The sequence below is a fragment of the Protobothrops mucrosquamatus genome, unplaced genomic scaffold, assembly GCF_001527695.2.
Source record: "Protobothrops mucrosquamatus isolate PMUCROS unplaced genomic scaffold, P.Mucros_1.0 scaffold292, whole genome shotgun sequence".
In the NCBI taxonomy this organism is placed as follows: Eukaryota; Metazoa; Chordata; class Lepidosauria; order Squamata; family Viperidae; genus Protobothrops; species Protobothrops mucrosquamatus.
Genome location: NW_015386636.1, coordinates 221,233 through 244,372, shown reverse-complemented (window position 1 = coordinate 244,372; position 23,140 = coordinate 221,233). Strand labels below are relative to the sequence as shown.

The 23,140-nt window shown below is 34.8% G+C and overlaps 1 protein-coding gene across 2 annotated transcripts; it reads right to left on the bottom strand.

The window, feature by feature from the left end:
• Positions 1–1,758: 1,758 nt before the first annotated feature.
• Positions 1,759–23,026, bottom strand: FBXO8 (F-box protein 8). Of its 2 annotated transcripts, none has more exons than XM_015814887.1 (6): positions 22,864–23,026; positions 14,335–14,671; positions 8,185–8,311; positions 5,803–5,921; positions 5,208–5,404; positions 1,759–4,140 (listed from the first exon to the last, which is right to left on the bottom strand). In XM_015814887.1, the coding sequence occupies exons 2-6, from the start codon at positions 14,661–14,663 to the stop codon at positions 3,953–3,955; spliced, it is 960 nt and encodes a 319-aa protein (XP_015670373.1). In that variant the 5' UTR covers positions 14,664–14,671; positions 22,864–23,026; the 3' UTR covers positions 1,759–3,952. The 2 variants fall into 2 exon arrangements, with proteins under 2 accessions (XP_015670373.1, XP_015670374.1); XM_015814888.1 differs by lacking the exon at positions 22,864–23,026 and adding an exon at positions 22,533–22,594.
• Positions 23,027–23,140: the final 114 nt, after the last annotated feature.

Below are 23,140 nucleotides of genomic sequence, written 5' to 3'. Positions count from 1 at the left end.
GGACCTAACCCTGTGGTTGGTGTTTATTATTTATTCAAGGGTCATTTTGTTTTGTTGTTTTTGATGTGTATTAGATTCTTGTAATGTGAGCTGTCTATGTGATTCAAGGTTTTTGGCTGTTTTTATATTTTCCTTATTTTTATATGCAACTCAAGTCTCCTGGAGTTGAGTAGCCAATAAATTTTAATCAATCAATCAATCAATCAATCAATCAATCAATCAATCAAGACTGCCAGATGCAGTAAGAACAGAGAATTAAGCCAGTGCTCTAAGGAATCCACAATGGCAGGACATCCATATAGACATAATCATATCCAAAGCCCTGCAGTATGCTCATTTCAAGGCCTTGGCTGAACCATGTGCCACAGCTTCAGAAAAAAAAGAGTTCCATTTGAAACCCATTTGGGTCCATAAGTTACGTGGTGTGGGCTGAAGGAACAGGCTCCACCCCCTTGCAGTTGAGAGAAGTCACAAGAACTAAGAGCTGTCCATTGGAAGAAACTGTTAATTTCTTCCAATCCAGCCACAATGCCACCATTCCAAAACAAAAATTAGATCTAATGTGCAACTTCTATTACAGTATGAGTAGGGCCCTTGGACCAGGCCCATGGTTGTCATAGTGGCTATGGACATCCAATCCACCACTGATTTTGAGTCCAAAAGCAGATTGAAGGTCCTTAAATCTGTGGAACTCCATTGCCAACTTGGTCAGAATCCAGGAGCTTGGATAGGAATGCTACTACACTTCAGGGAGAAAGGTAGGTAAGCAGGAGACTCAGCTGATCCTGCAATCCAACTTCACATTGTCTCATTTCTGGAGCAGAGCCTCAAAAGGCACCAAGACTCCTGGATGACAATAGCTGCTTCCCCACCTGTTTTTAAGTTGCAGTTGGTGCTACAGCTAAAACATCAGAGGGCACATGTCTGAAAAGAGAACCCCTCTCTCTGTGTCCAATCAGGTCCTTTCATCCACCACCAAACCACATTCCACCCTATTTCTACTGCCTAGCCACCCTGCTCTCACCTGGGCCACATCACATCTACAAAGCTGATGGATAAGTGGACTCAAATGAATGTGACTCTTTCCAGTTGTCATAATGTCCACTTAAATATAATGGTTCATTATAAATTATACAGGGATACAGGCAAATTTCACAATCACGTGTTGAGAATCTGATTCAGTCAAATCTACAGAATGGCCAATCCATGCTCCATAGCTTCAGAAAAAAAATTCAAGCAGTTGAGATTTGCTTTATGTCACATGCATAACACAGCTACTGTATGCTTTCAAAATATATGTCTAATTATCTCTAAATATGAAAATTAATCCCTTTATTTTCATACTAAAAAACCATCCATTTAGAGAAGCAAACCTATGCATATCTACCCAGAAGGAAAGGTTTGGAAAAACTAACTTCTGAATAGATATTTATAAAATTGGGTTATAATAGATGATAGTTTATTATTTCCAAGTACTAATGCCTTTCTTAATGATATTTAGAAAGAATAATGCTTTTTCCCAGAAATATAGCCTGAAGTGTATTTCAGAGGTTGGGATAAATTTGGGCAGGAGGAACAGTGCACCCTCTAAATACAAGAACACAAATATGCATACATATCTTAAAACAAGCACCTCATTATTCTAACTAAATATGAAACAAATAATATGGGACTAAAGCAAGTCACTGTGCACATTAATAATGCTTCAGAAGAGGTTTTTCAAAGACAATATAAAAAGACAGTATAAAAACAAAAAGTTGATAACTGACTCTAAATTTTATTGAGTGAAATATTTATTTAAAGTAACAATAATATATAAGAAATGGGGGGTTATAATTCACTAATCTGCATTTTAACTTTCATTTGCATTTCATAAGAAAATTAACCAAAGAAACCCCCAATCCCCCAACCAATATTTGCAGTGCAATTTTGATTCTTTTTAAATATAATTATGTCAGCCAAAGAGTAATACCAATTTCAGATTTGTCAAGTCAACAGTCAACAAATAAGCAGAATTCAAAATGGGAAACAAAATGTAGACATTCTAGTAATTGGAAAAATAATTGTGATAATTAAATAACATTATCAAGCACTGTTAACATTATCATTATTACATAGCATTTCAAATCCATCATTTAGAATACAAGTTCTTAACCACTTTCAAGTCAAAATATTACAGTTATAAGATTTTCTTAAGTACTTTTTAAACTTTGAGCAATGTCCTAGTCAACCTTCTTCAAAACTATTATTGATAATTAAATCCAATTTGTTTGGAAAAATATATATGGTAGATTTGGACTTAGGAACTATGGCTGGAATCCAATTGTGCATTTCAACTTTGATTCACAGTTATAGAAAATTTTACTTAGTCCTCTGATATTATGAGAGCAGGTGTAGAAAAAACAGAGAAATCCTGGTGCCCAACACCGGATTTTATCACTAGCTTTACTTTGTTTCACTTTGAACACTGGCTATATTATACACCTCTTTGTGTCTGGATTGCAAGATTTTTTTGACAGATAGTTGAAGCCAATGCAGAAAGTCTATAGTTCACAATTACTTTACTCCTACCAGCTTTTAAATGATACTCCACCCCTCAAATAAAAGGTGTCTTAATCTAATCATATACCAATTCAGCAAATTTAAACAAGGACAATATTTATTTCAATTACATAGAAAAAATATCAGAAGGCATTCCATGGTCTTATAAATTACCACTCCTGTGGATATATAGAAATGGACCCAAATATACCTGATAGTGAGAACAATGTTGGGGTCAGTGCTAAATTTTCCCCACTATTCATTCTGCTTTAGCCATGTCTGCTCAGGTCACTTCTTGTATTGCAAGTACCGAATTAGAGCATAGCCAAGTTTCACTGCCTATTAGACAAAAAATTATAGGATTGGCAGGAGAAAATACTAATGGGAAAAGAAGGAAAACTATACCTACAATGCACATTGGGGATATCATGGGACCAGGAAGAAAGGGCTGAAAGAGTTGGGAAGGCTTGTGCAGATAGATCCTTTGGATCCCAGTCTCTTAAATTAATTCACAAATAATGTTTTCTGCTCTAAATATGACAAAATGAGTATGACTGATGCAAGTAAATAAATCTTGTAAAACTTGATTGTTAGAAAGCATACCTAGACAGCAACAATAATAAAAGCATCCAACCTTATTTTTTTAAAATATTTTTAGGCACTAGATATTGAGGCACAAGGATAGACTGATACCCTGTCTTCCCGTTTGGTAGTTAGGAATTGGGGTGGGGAACCTGCAACTCTCTAAGTGCTACTGAACTATAATGTCTAACAGGCCCACACGACCAATGGTGAAGACTGTGAGGATCATAGTTCAACAACATCAAAGAACCATAGGTGTCCAAACCCACAGAATATTATAGTTTATAACTGGTTATGTATCTGTGAAGTAAATTTTTATAGAACATGCACAGTCTCACTTTGTAAAGAAATAAATTATCCAATATATCTTCTAGTAGGAAGAAAAGAGGGAAAAAACAACTTTATTTAAAATATTTTACAATAAAATAATTATGGTTGTAAGTCTCTTTAGTCAAATACAGTATGTACATACTACATAATTTTTTTAAAAAAATTAACTGGTTAAAGTGTTCAAGCAAACAACTGCACAAGTCCACTAACTTGTCAGTTTAAAACTATAATGTCAGTTTAACATTCGGAAATGGTAATATGTCAGACTAATTGCAAAATTCTGTGCAAACTGTAAGCAAAGTTTAAAAAAAAATTGCAAAAAATTCTTCAGCTTCCATGGTAAGTTACTAAAAAAGTTGTTTGTGTACACTTTGATTGCAGAAAGAGGTTAGAATAACCAGCACTAATTTAACTCCCATACAGTATCTACAACAGATAAATTCCTTCAGTTGCTGACTTCCTCTAACAACAGATTGTAAATCTTAACAAACTGTGCTTTTTAGGCAGCCACATGGCCTATAAGGTAGATATTGTCATATAGGTGCCCAACAAAATCTTCGCTAATGTTCTGAGCAGCACGGCGTGTGTTTCGGATAAATTCTCTCTTTGACATTTTATTCTTCACATGAGGGCTAGTAAGATCAATGGAAAGCAGGATCAAAGAGTAACATAATACATAAACAGCATCTAAGCATAAGAAAAAATGAGAAAATATTTTGTGAAGCCTGCTTACAATTTAAGAAACCTGCACAACATTTTACATTAAAAGGATTTAGATTCTTTAGGACAAGACTCTAGGAATCCATGTTATTTGTAAAATAAAAAAAAGAATACTGTATAAGAGCAAAAGAACTGCATTACTGCATCCTACAACACTGTAAAAATACTTATTAAAGCTGTATTACTATGATACTTCTCATCTTTCGTATTACATATCCTTATCTTCTTATGACTATAAATTTGCTGCTTGTATCTTACAATTTATTATATATATATATTTTAGTATCCTAGTATGATTTATGTTGTTTGCTTAGTTAGTACTCTATGACTATCACTAAGTGTTGCATCTTATGATTTATGATGAAGTGTTGTATTTCACGATTTATGATGAATGTATTTTCATGTTGTATATGATCATAATTATCACTATTACTTGTATGTACACTAAGAGCTTATGCACCGGAGACAAATTCCTTGTGTGTCCAACCATACTTGGCCAATAAATAATTCTATTCTATTCTATTCTATTCTATTCTATTCTATTCTATTCTATTACTAGATAAGGTTAAAATGTATATAAATTTTAGCCATATTTCCTTAGGAAAATCACATGTAAGGATATAACATACTATCACTCTAATATATTATGTCAAAATACTGTCTGTCCATCTATCTGTTTATCTCTCTTCCCTTTTTTGTAGCAATACGGACACTGAATGAATTTTCTCTGAGTTTTAATAAGTATAAGACACACAAGTCAATTAATAATTCTTTCAAGCTTTACAACAAGAATGTACAATATAGATGCTTAAGGCTTTTGTTCAATTCAGTGCTATTAAATAATATCAGATTTAAACATGAAGATCACATATGTTAAACTTGTTAGCATTTAAATTTTACAATACAACATGACATGTCAACCCATCAATTAATATATATATGTATGTATGTATGTATGTATGTATGTATGTATGTATGTATATGTGTATATGTATATATGTATATATATATATATATATGCTCCTCCTTCTTACCTGGGCTAAGGCCAAGCTCTCTCATCAGGTCAGGGTTACAAGCACAAAATCGGTGTGAAAACTTTGTAATAAGAGTTTCAAGATATTCACCACGTTCCTCAGGGGCATGAATATGTTTGAAAAATTCTCTCAGTGCATTTGGCAAGAACTGATTTCTGAAGTTGTGTAGTGTCACAAGATCATCTAAAACATCTCGCCTAATTTAAAAGGGAAAAATACTTTAAGGTGCTTATATATGCATCTTTTAGATATATTATAAAATATTCAGTCTTCTCTGGCTGTGCTTTTCAAAATATTTGCTTTCATTGTTATGTATGAAAGAAACTATTGAACTAGACAAACTGTATGTAATCAGTCATCAATTTAATATACAATTCAGATACAGGTGTCTCCCATTTCACTTCCTTTGGGGATTCAACAGACTATAGATTTATCCACAATGCAGAGTATGATAATTCTTGATTAATGAATGCTAGAAATGCTAACAATGTAATACAGAAATAAGTAGCAGTATCCCGTTATTTCATAATGTTTTAATAAGAAATCCCCATAAATACAAGAGAATATGATGTTTCTCATTTTATAATCACGTTACCTTTCATCAAGATAGATTCTCAGTTTCTTCCAATTTAAAGTTCTTGTACAGAAGATAAACTTAGCTATTTCCTTTGGTGAATCATCCAATATTCCCTTGGACATAAAGTAGTTAACTCCCTGGGAGAAAGAGAGATTTTATATAAAACATTAAATTTTTAAACACCCAGAGTATTTCATATGAAACAAATCTGAACAATTACAGAGTAATTCTACCTTATGAGGTACATTTTAAGATGTTGAATTCAAATGTAAATAAAACATGTGTTAGTATATAGTTAAAAGTTATATGTATTAAAGCAGTAGGGGAAAAGCTCTCTCCACAAATGATTCTCTTTTTTAAAAAAATGTGACACAATATTTATGATGCCTATGGATCTATATATAATTTCCTAATTTGGCCTTCAGGAAAAGAAATTTCCAAAATAGGTATCTTTTCAATGTAACTTTAATGTTTTATTGTGTAAAGTCATTCTCTAATAAATGGATGATTTTGTATGCATATGTTCAAATTCTGTTATACGTACATGTACATATCTTGAAACTACAAAACCTACTCCCAATGTAAAACCTATGTGTACAGAAATCACACATTAGAATGTGTTATTTGTCTAGTTCTTTTATCATTTCCTTATTATAGAAATAATCACTTTCTATAAACATTCATGTTTATTCAATTAACAAAAAAACCTTTAAATTTTCATGAACCTCATGATCCTTCCATTCAAAAGGTATATAATTTTGCCAATGAAAACTAGGTTTGTTTTTAAATATTTATGTTTTGAAATATAAATACCATATAAATAAATGTTCATATAGTTGTTTGCAATTTTTGTAACTGTTGCATTACTGTATTGTATATTTTTATATGTATTTTATAATCTCTACAATTTGTTGAGCCTTCAAGGAGCAGATCTTAAATTCGTATACTGGCATATATCTACAATTCAAAGAGTAACTGATACTGTTGCAGTAGAGTTTCCTTTCCTGTAACATTCAAGGTAATTATAACTGTGTGATGTTAACAAGAGTACTGTATTATCCAAATGATCATTTAGGACAGTGATGGCAAACCTTTTAGAGACCGAGGGCCCAAACTGCAACCCAAAACCCACTTATTTATCGCCGGGTGCCAGGTGGGCGTGGCTCACTGGGTGGCCGTGGCTGTGGTGGTCATGGCAGATTGGGTGGATGTGGCCAAGGTGGGCGTGATCACCTCGATGTTGCTCGTGGGGAGGGACGCCTGTGGGGGCCAGGCAGAGTTGGGGGAGATCCAGGGCCTCTCTGGCATGTGGGGCGGTGGGCAGGAGGCTTGTCCTGCTGGGTGAGGCGAGGCAAGGCGAGGCAGGGGTGCCATTGTCACAGGGCAAGGTAAGGTAAGGGCCAGGGCGGCTGCTGCCTGACACCATCAGCCGCTGCACACAGAGGCCAGTGAGTGCATGGGTGCTGGGATGCATCTGGCCATGTGGGATCTCGGCGAGTTAGCGGGAGGCTAGTTGAAGAGGGACGGTTGCCATCTCCGGGGCATGGTGTGCGTGCCCACAGAGAGGGCTCTGCGTGCCATAGGTTCAGCACCACTGATTTAGGAGCTTAAGATTGTTCTATATGGCTCCGGTCCCTGAGCTAGAGTAAGGGATTCACATTTCAAATGTTTTACAATTTATTGGCTATGTTCCATATTGAAATTATTTGATTCGTGTGTGTGTGTGTTTGTGTGTGTGTGTATAAACATGTACATTTTCAATAATTCAATCATTTATTTTTATGTTATATAGTATAAATTAAAGTCTTCAAAGCATTATTTTCAGATTTTGCTTCACTTTCTTTTGATTTTTAGGTGCTCTTTTTCTTTTTCTATCAACATAATCACTCAGAAATTTTCAAACTTTGCATTTCATGTACTGGTCTTTCAGCAATGATTTGTCACAAAATAACACTAATTAATTCGAAGTCTCAAGTGTCATAAACATAAAGATTACAATCTGTTCCTGGGGAAAGAGGTAATCTTCTGTACTGATCCACTATATGTATGTACGTATGTATATGTCTGTGTATGTATACATATGTGTTAACATATATTTGGAGCTATGCTTTTTTTTAGCATAAACTAACTATCCTGTTTTAAATTCTGTTACTAATTTATGTCAGCAAAATACATATATACATTATGCACACATGGTATAAACCTGTTAAATTTCAGTTGTAAATATTTGTTTGGATTTTAACAGAATTTATTTAAAAAGTTATATGCCACTTTTGTTCTTCAAGTGATGTATTTTCCTTAGGTTATCACTTCTGGGATAATTTTGGGTCTGTAAAACAGTTGAAAAATAAATAACAGCATATCTTTAGCTAATATTATTAATATATGAATTCTACTTACCTCTTCAGGATTGGCATTAAAAGTGAGGCTGCCTTCATCTAGTTGCATATACAGTTTTCTAAAAGAAAATCCAAGAGGTGGATTCTTATTGTATATGGAACAGTGACCCCAAGTGGATTTGCACAGTCTACAATATAAAAAAAGACTGTTAAGCTATAAAAACGTAATGTAAGATTTTAGGATTCCATCCATTTCCTGAATATTACTACCAAGTAATTGCCTTATAAAGCACTGTAACATGCAGTATGTAAAATTCTCAAAAAATGTAACCAATAGACTTTAATAGTACTTTTCTACAGTAGTAATGTGAGGAATGTGTTTTATGAGTTTTCTTTTCCCTGACAAGCAATGGGATTATATATAATGACTTCTCCAAGAGCCAGAAAAGGAAGTCTCCACAGTACATTTGTGTGACAGAGAGAAAGAGGGGAATCCTACTGCAAACAAATATTAAGAGTTACACAGATCAAGTTAATTTCAACAACTTATATTTGTACAGGAGTATAAAACTATGAAGTTTTATTTCAAATATCTTTTTCAGATTTCAGATTTCTAATTATAGGAAAAAAGCCAGCAGCCCAATATGCAAGAATTAAGAAATGTATTGCAAAATAAAGTGCCTGAATGAATAAGTTGTAACAGTTTCTTATATATGCCAATCTCATTACTAACATATTCCATAAGGTATTTCTTTTTATTGCTGGGGTTTTCAAGTATTCATTAAATTAAAAAGAAAAGGACTAGAGTTTAAACTCTGTGGGGTGGATCGATGAATGGATAGACATACAGAGACAAAGATGTGGCAATAGAAAAATCAACCGCTGTTGTCTTCAGGCTTGTCTGCCAAAAGTATTATAAAGTAGCTGAATTGTGTCTAATAGTCTTCTGCCAAGCCCGGCAAAGAGCTTAATATAGGGTTAAGTGCCCACAGAGTTGTGATTTAATGCAGAACCCTGTTGTGAAGCCTGATCACACAGCAAAAGTAGGAACAGAAGCAGAAATAAAACCATAAGCTTTTTCAGAGATAGAATAGAATAGAATAATAACTTTATTGTCACTTTGAATGTACACTAATCGACATACATTAAAATGAAATTTTGTTGCATACAGCTCTCAAACTTAGTATAATGTGTAGAGCTTTAGTCAGTGCAAATTTTGGCACTTGCATTTGCAAGGGGGGGGCAGTGGTACCTTGATATTCAACTGTTTTGAAACTCATCAAATTTGGTGTTCAATGCATTTTGATGCAAAAATTTTGTCCAGGTACTCATCGTTTGTTTGGTATTCAACGCACAAGCTAGAATTATGCGAAGTATTAGTACCGCTTTATTAAACCCTAGTAAGACCACACCTGGAATACTGAAACCAATTTTGGCCACCATACTACAAAAAAAGATGTTGAGACCTTGGAAAAAGTTCAGAGAAGAGCAACTAAAATGATCAAAGGCCTGGAGGCTAAAACATATGAAAAACCGCTGCAGGACTTGGGTTTGGCTAGTCTAAACAAAAGAAGAAACAGGGGCAACATGAAAGCAGTATTCCAGGATTTGAGGCGCTGCCACAAAGAAGAGGGTGTCAAACAATTCTCCAAAGTACCAGAGGGCAAAGCAAGAAACAATGGTTTGAAATTGATCAAAGAGAGAAGCAACCTGGAATTAAGGAGAAACTTCCTAACAGTGAGGACAATTAACCAGCGGAACAGCTTGCCTTCAGAAATGATGGCCCCTCCATCACTGGAAACTTTTAAGAAGAGACTGGGCAGTCACTTGTCTGAAATGGTATAGGGTCTCCTGCTTGAGCAGGGGATTCTATTCTATTCTATTCTATTCCATTCCATCCCATCCCATCCTTGCCTGTTTTTGAGACGGGCTTTTCTGGGAAAGATAGAAACTGGGCAAGATACTGCCTTTTCTTGTGCCTCTCAAAGAAAGCCACAATGTCTACAGTTGTGGGTGGAGACACATTCTCAGTCAGGGCTTTTTAATTACTATTAAGAGAATGGAATTAGAGGGTCAACCACATCAGAAAAGGTACCAATTATCTAAACTTGACACCTATCTACTTTCAATTTTAATTAATTTATTCTCATATAATTAGAACATGCAGGTAGAATGTAAAACACCCAGGACAGTTTCATTTGATTCTGATGAAACAGAAATACAGATACAGAACACTTCAATCAGATATAATACTGTACTCACCTCTCCTACACAGAAGGTTGGTGATAAGATGCTAATATAGGAAAATTTATAATATAAATTTTACGGGAAACCTTCCTTCATATAATGCTTATGTAGTAGGGATGCATTTATGTATCGTCATTATCATTACCACCACCACTACCACTGGTTCTATATGAGGTTTCACTGTTTTAATTTCATTAGTGCCATTGTCACAAAAGGACAATTATCTACATTTTAAATGAAATGTGACTAACATAATATACTAGAAATATAACAATAACAACAACAATAATAGTAATAGAGTTGGAAGGGACCTTGGAGGTCTTCTAGTCCAACTCCCTGCTCAGGCAATAAACCCTATATCATTTCAGACAAATGGTTGTCCAGTCTCTTCTTAAAAACTTCCAGTGTTAGAGGATAAGATGCTAGTGTAGGAAAACCTATAATACAAATGTTACGGGAAACCCTCCTTCATATCATGCTTATGGAGGGAGGTTGTTCCACTGATTGTTCTAACTGTTATGTATGTAATGTAATTACTATTTTAAATCTCCCATATCCCCACTTCATAAATAGCAATATAGCTATCACATTTTTTCTAAAAATGAGACAATGCAGTTTAGATATATCTCAGAAGATATAAAACATAAGAGATAAGAAAATAATTAAGAGGATTTTATTATTCCTGTCTTACTTTCTTAGAGAAGGAATTTCCCTAATCAGAACAATAAAAGTTGAAATTCAGTTTAACACAATGCTGTTCTAATCCTCCAAAATTGTTCCAAACTATGAGCAGTAAGCAAGAGATGCAGTATTGGCCAAAAAAGCCTTCTAAATATGCAATAACCCTATGTGTATGTGCAATAAATTCACATACAGAAGTCTAAATATGAAGATAAGCATTGGGAAAGTCTGTGCTAGATACAAAGACAAATGAATGGTGCTATCTAGTGCTTGTATTTATATAATAATTCCATTAATATTTCAGACTACCTAAGTAAGTAATCTAAACGTCAGTTCACCCTAATCTGACTTGTAAAAATAATAAACCTACCAGGCATTAGAAAGCAGCTTTTATTTCAGGAAATCAATCATTGCACAGAGAAAGAATGTGATCCAGTGTGTGTTTCTAAGTAAATGTTGCATGGGAGGGAAATACAAGGTTACAAACAAAAGAACCATTTACGCTATAACCAAATTAGTACAAAGATATGGAATATAATGCTTTAGGCTGCAAGTATAACATACATTTACCTAGTAATAACAATCAATGAAGTCATTAGATTTCTATATCACATATAATAGATATGGGTAGGAGTGTGGTATTAGTGCCTAGGATGATTTGGATTTATTTATTATATTGGGCATTGAATTCTATATATTTACTGTTTTTAATAACTAATAGCTTCTGGGCACTAACCCAACTGAACTTAATAGGCACTTTCCAACTATGTATTTTTATCTGGATCTGTGCTTTTCATTCTAACATGGGTTTTTACAGATTGATAAATTGTCCAAAGTTTGTTATTTTTATATTGTTTTTAAAATTATTAAAACATGTTTCATTTTCAGCAACTGAATTTGACATTTGATTAAATTAAGGTGTTCAGCTAGAAACCAGGAGAATGGAAGCTTTAGTCTTCCTTTAGGCATAAAAAACTGGATGAGTGACTTTTAGCCACTCTTTCTCAGGCCACCCACCTGACAGGGTTGTTGTGAGGAAACTAAGAGGAAGAAGGATTATTAAGTATGTTTGCCACCTTAAGTTATTTATAAAAACAATAAAAGTGGGATAAAATAAATAAATGTAAAGTACATTATATAATTATACTATATATTCAATAGAACAAAAGTATATTACAAGTAGTTCCTACATCATGGTATATAGACTTCAAAAGTGTTTTTTAAAACATCTTACATTGAGCGATTCAAAGAAACCTAATGGATTATCAAATTGAAAAATAAGAATTTAGAGAAATTACTGTAATACGAATTGCCTTTTTTGTTTTATAACAACTTGTGCCAAATCAAGATTTGAATCTCGTAAGAACATACTGATGTAACTCTAGACATGGGGCTTGAGAAGTGTGGTTAATAGACTGGTAATGTGAGGAGGAGTCTGATAAATAAATTTAGGAGTGGAATTGAAAGAGGGGTTGTGTCTGATTTTTGTGCTACCATTTGTTTTTAATCATCGTAATCTGTGGTTAAAGTTTAGCAGAAAGTGTGGTGTACTACAGCAACTACAATAATCAATTTTATGGGGTTTTATTGTGTTTTATGTATCCTTTAAAAAGGTTTTAGTAATAATTACAGGTTTTTGTATTTTACTGTTATGTTCTCTGGCCCAAAGGTATAAGCAAGGTATATAAAATTTTACCTCCAAGCAATATAGTAGCATTAGTACAAAACTGAGTCACAATTGTACAGTATAGTGAAACACAATGATACAGATTAAACTTCAAACAATCAATTTGTTCTTTTACTAGTCATATAAGTTTTCAGTAAATTGCTGTTGATTTTTTTTTTTAAAAAAAAAGCTCCACTATTAAAACTCACTTGGGCTACAAGCGTAAATACAAAACATCTCACTGATAAAAGACAGAAGCTTTGTCTGGGCACCCACGTGAACAAATTTAAATCCAAAAAGATATGCAAGAATGAATAGGGAAGTATATACCCCCTTCTATTTCCATATATTTTTACTCTACAGTGCGTGGAATTACTTGGAATCAAGGACTGTTGAGCGTTGCTTATATGCACAAACATATTCCCATCAATCTCCTTTTTATCCTATATATTCAAGTGAGGGGTCCTTGATGCTCTCTGAGCTTGTTTTCTTGCAGATGCAAGGAATATAATAATAATAATAATAATGATGATGATGATGATGATGATGTTGGAAGGGACCTTGGAGGTCATATTACCTAGTTTGGGTAATGAAATATCTGCAAGACGTCTACACAACCAAGCACCAAAGACCCCTAATTTTGACCCTGAGCTATAAATATTCTCCTTTATTGGTATCTTCAAGTGGATGTTTGCATACAGTTGAAACAAATCAAATTCTACAAAATGCAGCACATATCCACATATAATTTAGAAACTGCATCTGCAAATCAAATTTCCTGTTTCTTTCTATTCATATCAAACAAAAACATAAAAGCTTATTGATTTCAAAATTCACTGATTTATATAATCAATCAGTATAATTCTAACTGGAAATAGAATTTTCTTCTATTCCCCCCCCCAAAAAAGCTGATTTACACAATATTTGTACTACTTAAAGTCAGTAAGAATATTCCCAAGGTAGTAACTCTTGTTTTGTTGAGTAACTGAATGGTACTTGTTAATATTATACTGAACTGTTTTGAAAGAAGCCATAATTGGATACCGATGAAAGCATTAAGGCCTTGAGCAAACATCATTTTGTCATTCACAAACTACTACGTACATTATTTTAAACAAAACTTTTCGTAGTGGAAACAAAATTTTCTAATAGTGGAAAAGATCTGCAAGAAAATTGTATTTGAAAAGCCCCCTGCATTATAAGATAATTTGTTTTATGATTCAAGTTAATATTTTTATTAATGGTTACTGAATCCATATTTTTTAATATTTTTCATTACATTTTGACATTTTCAAAGCTAAAATATTGGCATAATTCATGAACTACAGATGTGAAAAAGAAGGTACACCCTCTTTGAGTTCTATGATTTAAGTATCAGGACATAGTAAAAATAATCTGGTCCTTAGCAGTTCTTAAAAGTAGGTAAATACAAGCTCAGGTGAACAACAACACAAGATATACCAGTCATCAGACATCATTACACCACAGAACTCTAAGAGGGTATGCCTTCTTTTTCACATTACCTTATATAGTAATTTTTCACCTCATATTATTTTTTTTAAAAAGCACACAAAAGAAAATTTGATTTTAATTGCCTTTTCTGTGTTGTTACCTTACCCCTGCCACAGAAGCTCATCATTAGCAAGATCCTGCCATACGCATGAAGCCAGACAGAGGTCTGTTGCATTCAGGTATGACAAAATGGTAAAACTAAGTTCAGGAGGTAACATTTCTAAGTTGATGAATCCTTCTTGTTCTTTTGACTTCCGAGTTTTCAACAGGTGGTAAATGTCAATTCCTCCTTGGGCATGTTTCCGGTGATTAGTATTTGAAACATTATTAACAGTCATCCTTCTACCATTCTCCCTGGAAAGACAGCTTTGTCCTGCGTATTCCTGTTGTTGTAATTGCTGGTTCCTTGCCACTCTCCACAACCCTTGACCCATCTGCAAGCCTGTAAGTTGTAAACAAAAGGGAGAGAAACATATAAATTACTTCATTAAAAAGAACAACAGGCTTTGTTAATTATAACTGTAAAAAAAGTTTGCAGATATATAGTTAATTATACTGAATTCTATTAAACATACATCGATAAGACAGGATTTGTTTGATTCTATGCAAAGTATTATACAGCTAGAGAAATATGAGGTTGAGAAATTTAATATTTTATCTATAGCTATGATCAACTGCAAACATCATTAAAGATAAAGAAAAAACCAAAACCTTTCATAATACGAAATAAATGTAAACTAATGTTTTAAAAACATGATTTATTGTTTCCTAAACAACTTGAAGTGATTCATAAAGATATCATCAAAATCCACTATAAGTGCATTTTGGGTTCAATCAATTTCCTCAGTAAAACAATTCTTCTATCCATGTACTATGAGATGTTGGCAGGTTTCTCTCCAGTACGGATATAGCTATAAAAAAAATTCAGAGAAATCTTTGGTATATAGGTTCATAAAGAATATGAGATTTTAAGTGAAAAGATCCCGTAAAACTAGACAGTGTCTTTAGAAATCTGGATGAGGCAAAACAAAATCAGATAAATTTCTATCAAGCTGGAATTGCTAATCATTAGTAAATGTTTGGGGACTTCAATAATAGCAGTCCCAGTAGTTACTCAGTACAAAGGTGGGAGTCTATGACTTCTGGATCTTTGACTATTGGCTCTTGTTTGGCTATTTTTTTGCCCAGCTTTAACCAACGTATCAGTTCATGAATCACCTAGACATGGATGCCCTGATATCTGTAACCCACACTCTGCTTTTCACTCAAATGGATTACTCTAATAGGCCTTATGTGGGGATTTTGTTTTAAACTATTTAGAACTTAGGAGTAGCAAGACTTTTGGAAGAGTAACCTGACCTGGATAGAATTACAGCTATGTTAAAATGATGATATTGGCTACCGGTAGGTTTCTGAGCCCAATTCAACATACTGTTCGTTACTGTTAAAGACCTATATAGCACAGCACTATATTAGGCAAAACCTTGCCAGAGTCATTTTTTGTTTGTTTGTTTGAATGTCTACAGAAGACTTGTTAAAAGTAGCAGGTAAATAAGGTATGAGCCATATGACAGCCCTTATTGTATAGAAAAGTATCCTGCCAAGAAGTACAGGTGGATCCAAGTGTCTAATGTTTTAAACATCTTAAAGTAGTTTTATTCCATGAGCCTTCATCCCTGATGAAAGTTGTAGACACTTATCTTGAATTTTATCTTTGATTTTTGAAGATTGTATTGTGTTATTGCTTTTCTGTTGCTTTTTTTATTTTATATTATATTCTGTCAAAGTCTTTTGTATTGGAGCAAACAAATGAAATTACTGAAGTTATTTTACCTATATTTTCTTTCAATATATCTTGTTTAATCCTGACATAACTTTATAAACCTTATTTCAGAAACAATTATATATCTAAATAAATCTGCATCTATACAGTCACTTTCTGTGAGGTAGGCAGCCACATGGATTATCAATATTTTAAAAGTAAAAAATTATCAATTTCATGTTAATTTTCCTTTACGTTTTTTAAAAGAAAAAGTCATAGGCAGTTCCTTGTTATAAAAAATATTATATTATGGGATCTACAATAGTTTAAAAGTATCTGCCAAGAGTATATATTCCTAGCAGGGATATCCAGGGTGTGAAGGTCATTTCAGATGCCCAGCTAAAGCAAAAAGGCCCAGGCACTGGGTGGACAGCAGAGATCTAGGAAGATGTCAGAGGCAGATGATCACTTTCGTCACAATCATAAAGACATCAATTCATATTGTGTGAAAGAATGCAATATTAAACCACTCATATTTTTATAGAGAAAACCATATGGATAAAAAATACAAAATGACTGATGATCTAGTGCTGGATGATGGGTCCCTCAGGTCAGATGGCATTCAATTTACTACTGAGAAAAAGCTGAGTACTAATGGTGTTTATGACATGGCTAGATTTAAACCTTTGGGATGTCTAGTTACTGATGTTGCCATTAGGAAAAGAAAATCCAAAGCTTCAAAGATAGAATTACAGAAGGAACATAGAACATAAGAAGCATGTACACACAAAAGCTCAGCACAATGAAAGATGAAATGAAATGACTACAGATTGCCATCATAGCCTTCAGTGAATTGAGATGGACTGGGATGGGACATTTTCATTCAGAATATTATACTGTTCATTATTTAGGACATGAAAAACAAAGAAATGGTATTGCTTTTATAATGGCGTAGCATGAACAATATTTGGCTACAAGAATATAATCAATAACCAAATAATACTGATTAGACATTCAAGTTTATGTTCCAATCATTGATGCTGAAGAAGAGGAGGCTAATAATGGGTTTTATGATCAAGTCCAATTTGAAAATGACAGAACATGCAAGTGTTGCTTGTGATTAAAGACTGGAATGTTGGAAACATGAACAACTAAAATGTAGTTGTACTGTATGCTTAGGAAACTGAAATAGAGCAGGAAACCGATTTATCAATTTCTGCAGTCCAATAATTTATTTTTTTAAAAATAATTTCATTAAAGTTTTATAAAACACATAAAAACTAAAGCAAATGAACAAAAAAGAGCAGTAAAGAAAAAAAAAGAAAAAGCATAGAAAGAATAAAAAAAGTAGAAAAAAGCTTCTAATTTATTTTGTAGCAAATATAAATACAATTACAAAATTCTGTTACTCTATGATTACAAAAACATCTCACTTTTTCATTATTCGTTTTTTTTCTATTCATCAACACGAAAAACCATAAGTGCATTTTTTCTGTTTTATGCAAAACGTTTATAAGGGGTATCCAGTCAACCATTTCTCTAATCAAAGAGATTATAACAAGGTCCTGCAGATAATGTCAAACAATTCAACTGTATAACTTGCTCCAGTCATTATACAGAAAACAAAGTTCCATGACTTATTTTCTAGTTGCTTGTCCATTGTCCCAAAAGAAATGTATATAGTTTGAGTTGTCCTTTTACTTTTAAAATCTTTTGAATTAATGCATGTATTTGTATTCAAAATGTTTTGGCTTTTTTACATGTCCATCAAAATGATAAAAAGTCCCTTCATGTTGTTCATATTTCCAGCAAAGATTCTAAGTATTCTATGCATTCTAGACAATTTCTCTGGACACTAATACCAATGATATATAATTTTATAAAAATTCTCTTTAAAGCTAGAAATGTCAATCCTTTCCATCACATATTTTTCCATTGGTCCCTCTGTATATTATAGCCAATTTTTTTGTCCATTTCATCATACTTTCATTTATTCTTCTGACTCATTTTCCAGCAAAGTTATACATTTTAGCAATAGCATGTTATCATTAGTACATAACTTTGTCTTACTTTGTTCAAAACTGTAACTTAACTATAAACATAACTTTTATACAGTTTAAACCTTTTTGTTAATCATATCTAAGAAAACTACTGACATGAATATCCTTATGTTATCAAATTTTCTAATATGTTCAAACAACTAAAGCAGTATCTCTATGTTGCTTATAGATGGGACGTACAAAAATCAAACTGACTATATTTTTGCTAAAAAAGGTGGAGGAGTTCAATTACAGCATCAAAAACATGGTCAGGTGCTGACTGTGGAACCAATCACAAACTGCTTATGAACAATCTTCAAGTTAAGCTCAAGAAGAAAAAGAAAGCCAGTCAGTTTCCATATCATCTTGAACATACTATATAGTGACTGGTTTCAAAGAAAACATCAGAAATCACTCAGAAATCCTAAACTTTATCGACAGAAGAAACAAGGAATTATGGAATGGACTTAAAGAAGGATAAATGTGAAGAAACAGCAAAAAGGAAACAAGCCAAGGCAAAGAAAGGCAAAACTCTCAGAAAGGAATTTAGCAAATTGTTTTAGAGCAGTGGTGGCGAACCTATGGCACACGTCGCCCCACCTCCCCCCGCGGCCCCCTCACCAGCAGCCCCCCCGGAGAATTGCACCCGGGTGCAGCTGCGCACAGCAGCGCAGCCAAAGACACGGCAGCCGGATAGCAGGGACAAGACTCTGTCATGCGCAGATGTTGTGGGGCACGGGCGGAGGGTGTGGCCACCATGGTGCTACAGGACCACCTGGGCGATCTGCAGCGGTGGGCCGTGGAGGCGGTAGGTGGCCCTGCGGGTGGGCGGGGCGCGGAACAGGGGCAGAGCGGGCAGGGCAGTTTTTGGGCACTCAGTGTCTAAAAGGTTCGCCATCACTGTTTTATAGCTATTAGAAGAGGCAAGAAACAGTATTACAAAAGCATCTGTAAAGAAATTGAAGATAAAAACAGGCATGGAAAAACAAGGAACATCTTTCAAATAATCTCTGAATTCAGAAACCTTGAATTGGTATGCTAAAGTAATCATTGCACAGATAGTAATCAACTAAAAGGAAAATCGAATAAGTAAACGCAATAGAGATGTCAGCATCCAGGATAATTTATAAGATATTCTTTACTTACAAGCACTTCTAATACCAAAAAATGAAATTAGATCAGTGGTTCATTCATTATCAAAATAATTAAGAAACAGCATAACTTCAACAGCTAAAATATAATGCATTCATGGGAAAGAAAATAAGTCTTTGTTCTTTTAATATTTTTCACGTTTCACAACTTCTGAATTCTATAACATCTAATATTCTCATGTACAGTTCTGAAGTAAACTTTGTTCAGGAAAGAGTGGACCCATATTTTAATGAAACTATGACAAACAAATTTCTTGATCGCTAATGTGTTTTGCATGTATCTCAAGTACTAAGTGAACTATGAAGTAGGTTTTCACAACTGTCATGGGAAACATTTTGAACGGAAAATAGCCCTTTTACAGGATGCGATGTTATGCTGCTTTTAAAATGCTGTATTTAGTCCTTTTGGAAATATTTTGAAGCTTGAAACATTCCAAAATGAGGGTGAGCTTGCGGGTTGGTTTCCGAATGTTTCCTTACAACGTTAGGTAACATCTTTAGCGGAGTTTAGGGGATGTCAGTGTTCTTCTGTTTATAAGGTCTTTGTGTGGTCAGTAGGTCTTGTGATGGGTCAGGTGTGGGTGTGTCAAGTAAGGGTCTTGTGATGGGGAGGTTACATCAGGTGAGGGTCATTGGGAGGTGTGCTGGGAGGGACCTGAATGGGTTGGTTGAGGGTTGGTGCTGTCTCTGGTTGGCTGTGCAGTTGATTTGGATTTTGAGGGGTTCGTAGGCTGGTTGTAGATCAATTGTCTGTTGATGGAATTGCCTGACATTCCATAAACAACGCAATTCCTGGACAAAGCTCAAACACTCACATATTGATGAAGACGAAACAATATCATTCAAAGTTAACACATTATTCACATCAGTAGATCTAAAATTAGCAATTGATATCATCAAGAATTACTGGATAACACACAACTACCAAGAGGACCACTCACAATAGAAAACACATGTGAATTCCTCCAGCCTATGTTTAACCACCTACTTCAAATTTTACAGAGAGATCTATGAACAACTGAAGGGATTGCTTATGGGAGCTCCTACATCTGGCCTGGTTGCAGAAGTCATCGTGCAGAAAATTGAAGTTGTACTTCCACAAATAAACCCCAAGCTATGGGTATGTTATGTGGACGACACCTTTATGATAATCAAGCGCAACCAGGTCGACCAAACCTACTAAAGAATCAACAACGTCTTCGCAAACATCTGATTTACAATAGAAACCAAGAGTAACAATGAACTGCTATTCCTGGACATCCTTGTAACCAGAACCACTAATGGCCAACTTCTAATATCCGTGGACAGGAAGGCAACTCATACAGATCAAATCCTCAACTTCCACAGCAACTACCCCAAAGGTCACAAACAAAGCTGGGTCAGAACACTGTTCGGGAGATTGGAATCCCATTGCAATACCATGGAAGCCAGATCAGAAGAACGAAAACACTTATACAAAGTATTCGACAGAAACAGATACCCACGAAACTTCATCCGGAGATCACAACACACCAACAATACAAACACCCAAAGCAACACAACAACTACAACAGAAACAACAACAACCTGACAAATCACAATTCCCTATGTACAAATTGTTTCAGAGGTGATAGCAAGACTACTAAGCCAACATGACCTCGCAGTAGCCCACAAACTAGCTTCAACTGTCAGACAGACCCTATCAAAACCTAAGGAGCAGACAGAAACAAACCAAAGATCAGGCATCATACTGAATCCAGTGCAGCAACTGTGAAAAGAACTATGTGAGCCAAACGGGAAGAAAACTATCTACCAGACTGCACAAACACTTCTTGGCTATCAAAAGACACGACCTCATGTCCATCCACAAAGACTCAGAAGGACTGAAGTTTGATCTAACTAGGACCACAGTAGTAACCCAAGCAAAATCAAAGGGAGAAAGAGAAGTCCTCGAAGCCTAGTTCTCCACCAAGTCAATAAACAGACACATTGACCCAGTCTACCAACCGCTGAGAACGAAAGAACTACTTCAATCACAATCCCGAAGGCAGCATTGAAAATGAACAGGCAACAAAAATCACAACCCCCCACAAGAAACCGGACCATGTCTCAACAACAGCCAGCCAGCCAAACAACCCGAAACCAGACCATGACTCAGAGGCAACCAAATGAACAAACATCATTTGTATCACACAGATGATAGTTAAATACCAAAGATTACGGCCCAGCAACAACAACTAGCCAATCAAACAGCCAGAAACCAGACCATGACTCAGAAATATCCGGACAAATAATACGCACACCAATTTACATTACACAAAAGGTATTTAAAGGCCAGTGCTCTGACTGATGAGCACAATTCAAAGCACACTAAAGATGTCTCCCAGAACGGAGACTAAACATTTGCAGCCAAATCGCCAAGCTTGGAAATCAAACCAACAGCCCAGATTGACAATACTTCTTTCTAAAAACAAACCTGTCTTGTAGGCTTTGGAAACAGAATAGTTGGCCTAAAGTCATCAACTGATCTTCATGAACCTAGTCCAATCCATTTTTCTAACTATTTAACTTCATAGGTCTCTTATATCTAAATGTACCATTTCAGAGAACAAAGGTAGTACACAAAAGACTAAGAGAAATATTTTGTCTGTGTACAATGCCAGCTAACTACTATAATGGGAAAACAATACTGTTAGGAATTTTTCATCAGTTTTCTCACATAGTATTTCTTTCATTCAGAATTGTTACTTAAAAATATATTTTATACTGTACATATTTTAGACTGTAGTATTTAATTATCCAAGAATGAATAACTGTTCAGATTTTATGAATTATCAGCAACACCAGAAAAACATTGCCTATGTGGCTTTAAATGTGTTGATGATGAATTTATGGGAATCACAAAAATGCATAATTACAGAAGCACATGAATCTCAAAGTAATATTGATACACAGTGTTAAAAACCTAGAAATCCAATTTGTAATAAAATCTTGTCTGCACTCTTAGAATTCTTTCAAAAACATCTGCTAGAGTGCCCCTTCAAATACTTTTGAAGTATTTGCTTTTTAAAAAATGGCCTTCAGAAACAATTTTTTAAAATAAAATGTCTGGAATAATTGATAAAATGGCATATAACTGAAATAAAAAGCAAAGCAAATTAACAGCATGAAATAAAAGGAAACGTAACTAAATATTGCTTATACAAACTTCGTTGTTTCTATTGCCATCCTTTTTATCCTTGCAAGCCAGTCTTGCTTTGAACATATTCATATACCGATTCATAAATTTTTCTTTTTAATCATCGTTTCAAACATGCAATATATTTTTCTTTCACTTCACCCATTTTACTTTCTATCCTTTATGCCTCTTACATTCCAAGCTGAAATTGCCATGGTCCACATCGATGAATGGGATACATCGTAGGTGAAATCTGTAATGTGGAAACTAATTTAAAAGCCAACAACATCTCACAATTAGGAAATGTCCCGTCAGGATTACTGACATACTCGTACTTGTGTTGAGATACAAACAGCATCTTACACCTGTTTCCAACTGCTCTTTAGTTTCCTACAGGAGTGGAAGAAAAAGGAACAGACAGTGCCACCTTTAGTTCAGGATTGGTCTCAAATATGATATAGCCGAGATCGACGGTTATAAAAAGCCCTCAAGGCCACTTCTCGCCTGGATATTGACCCACATTACCTGTACGAGCTGAGGTTCCAACCGCCGCCGCGACGACTCGGCTTCCAGTTGGGTGCGAGCCTTCGAAACGAGAGAGCGCGGAGTCACGCAGCTTCTGGCAGCCGTTGGAGCAAGCCAGCTTCCCAGAGGGCTTCCGGTTCCATGCGCACAAACGTGAGTCGTCACCTCATCCGCGCCCGCTCCCGCAGACTCACTTTCGATCTCCTGGCGGCTACTAGAGCAACGGCCGCCGCATCTGTTTTTACCGGAAGTGACGCATCGGATCTTGCGGCGCGGG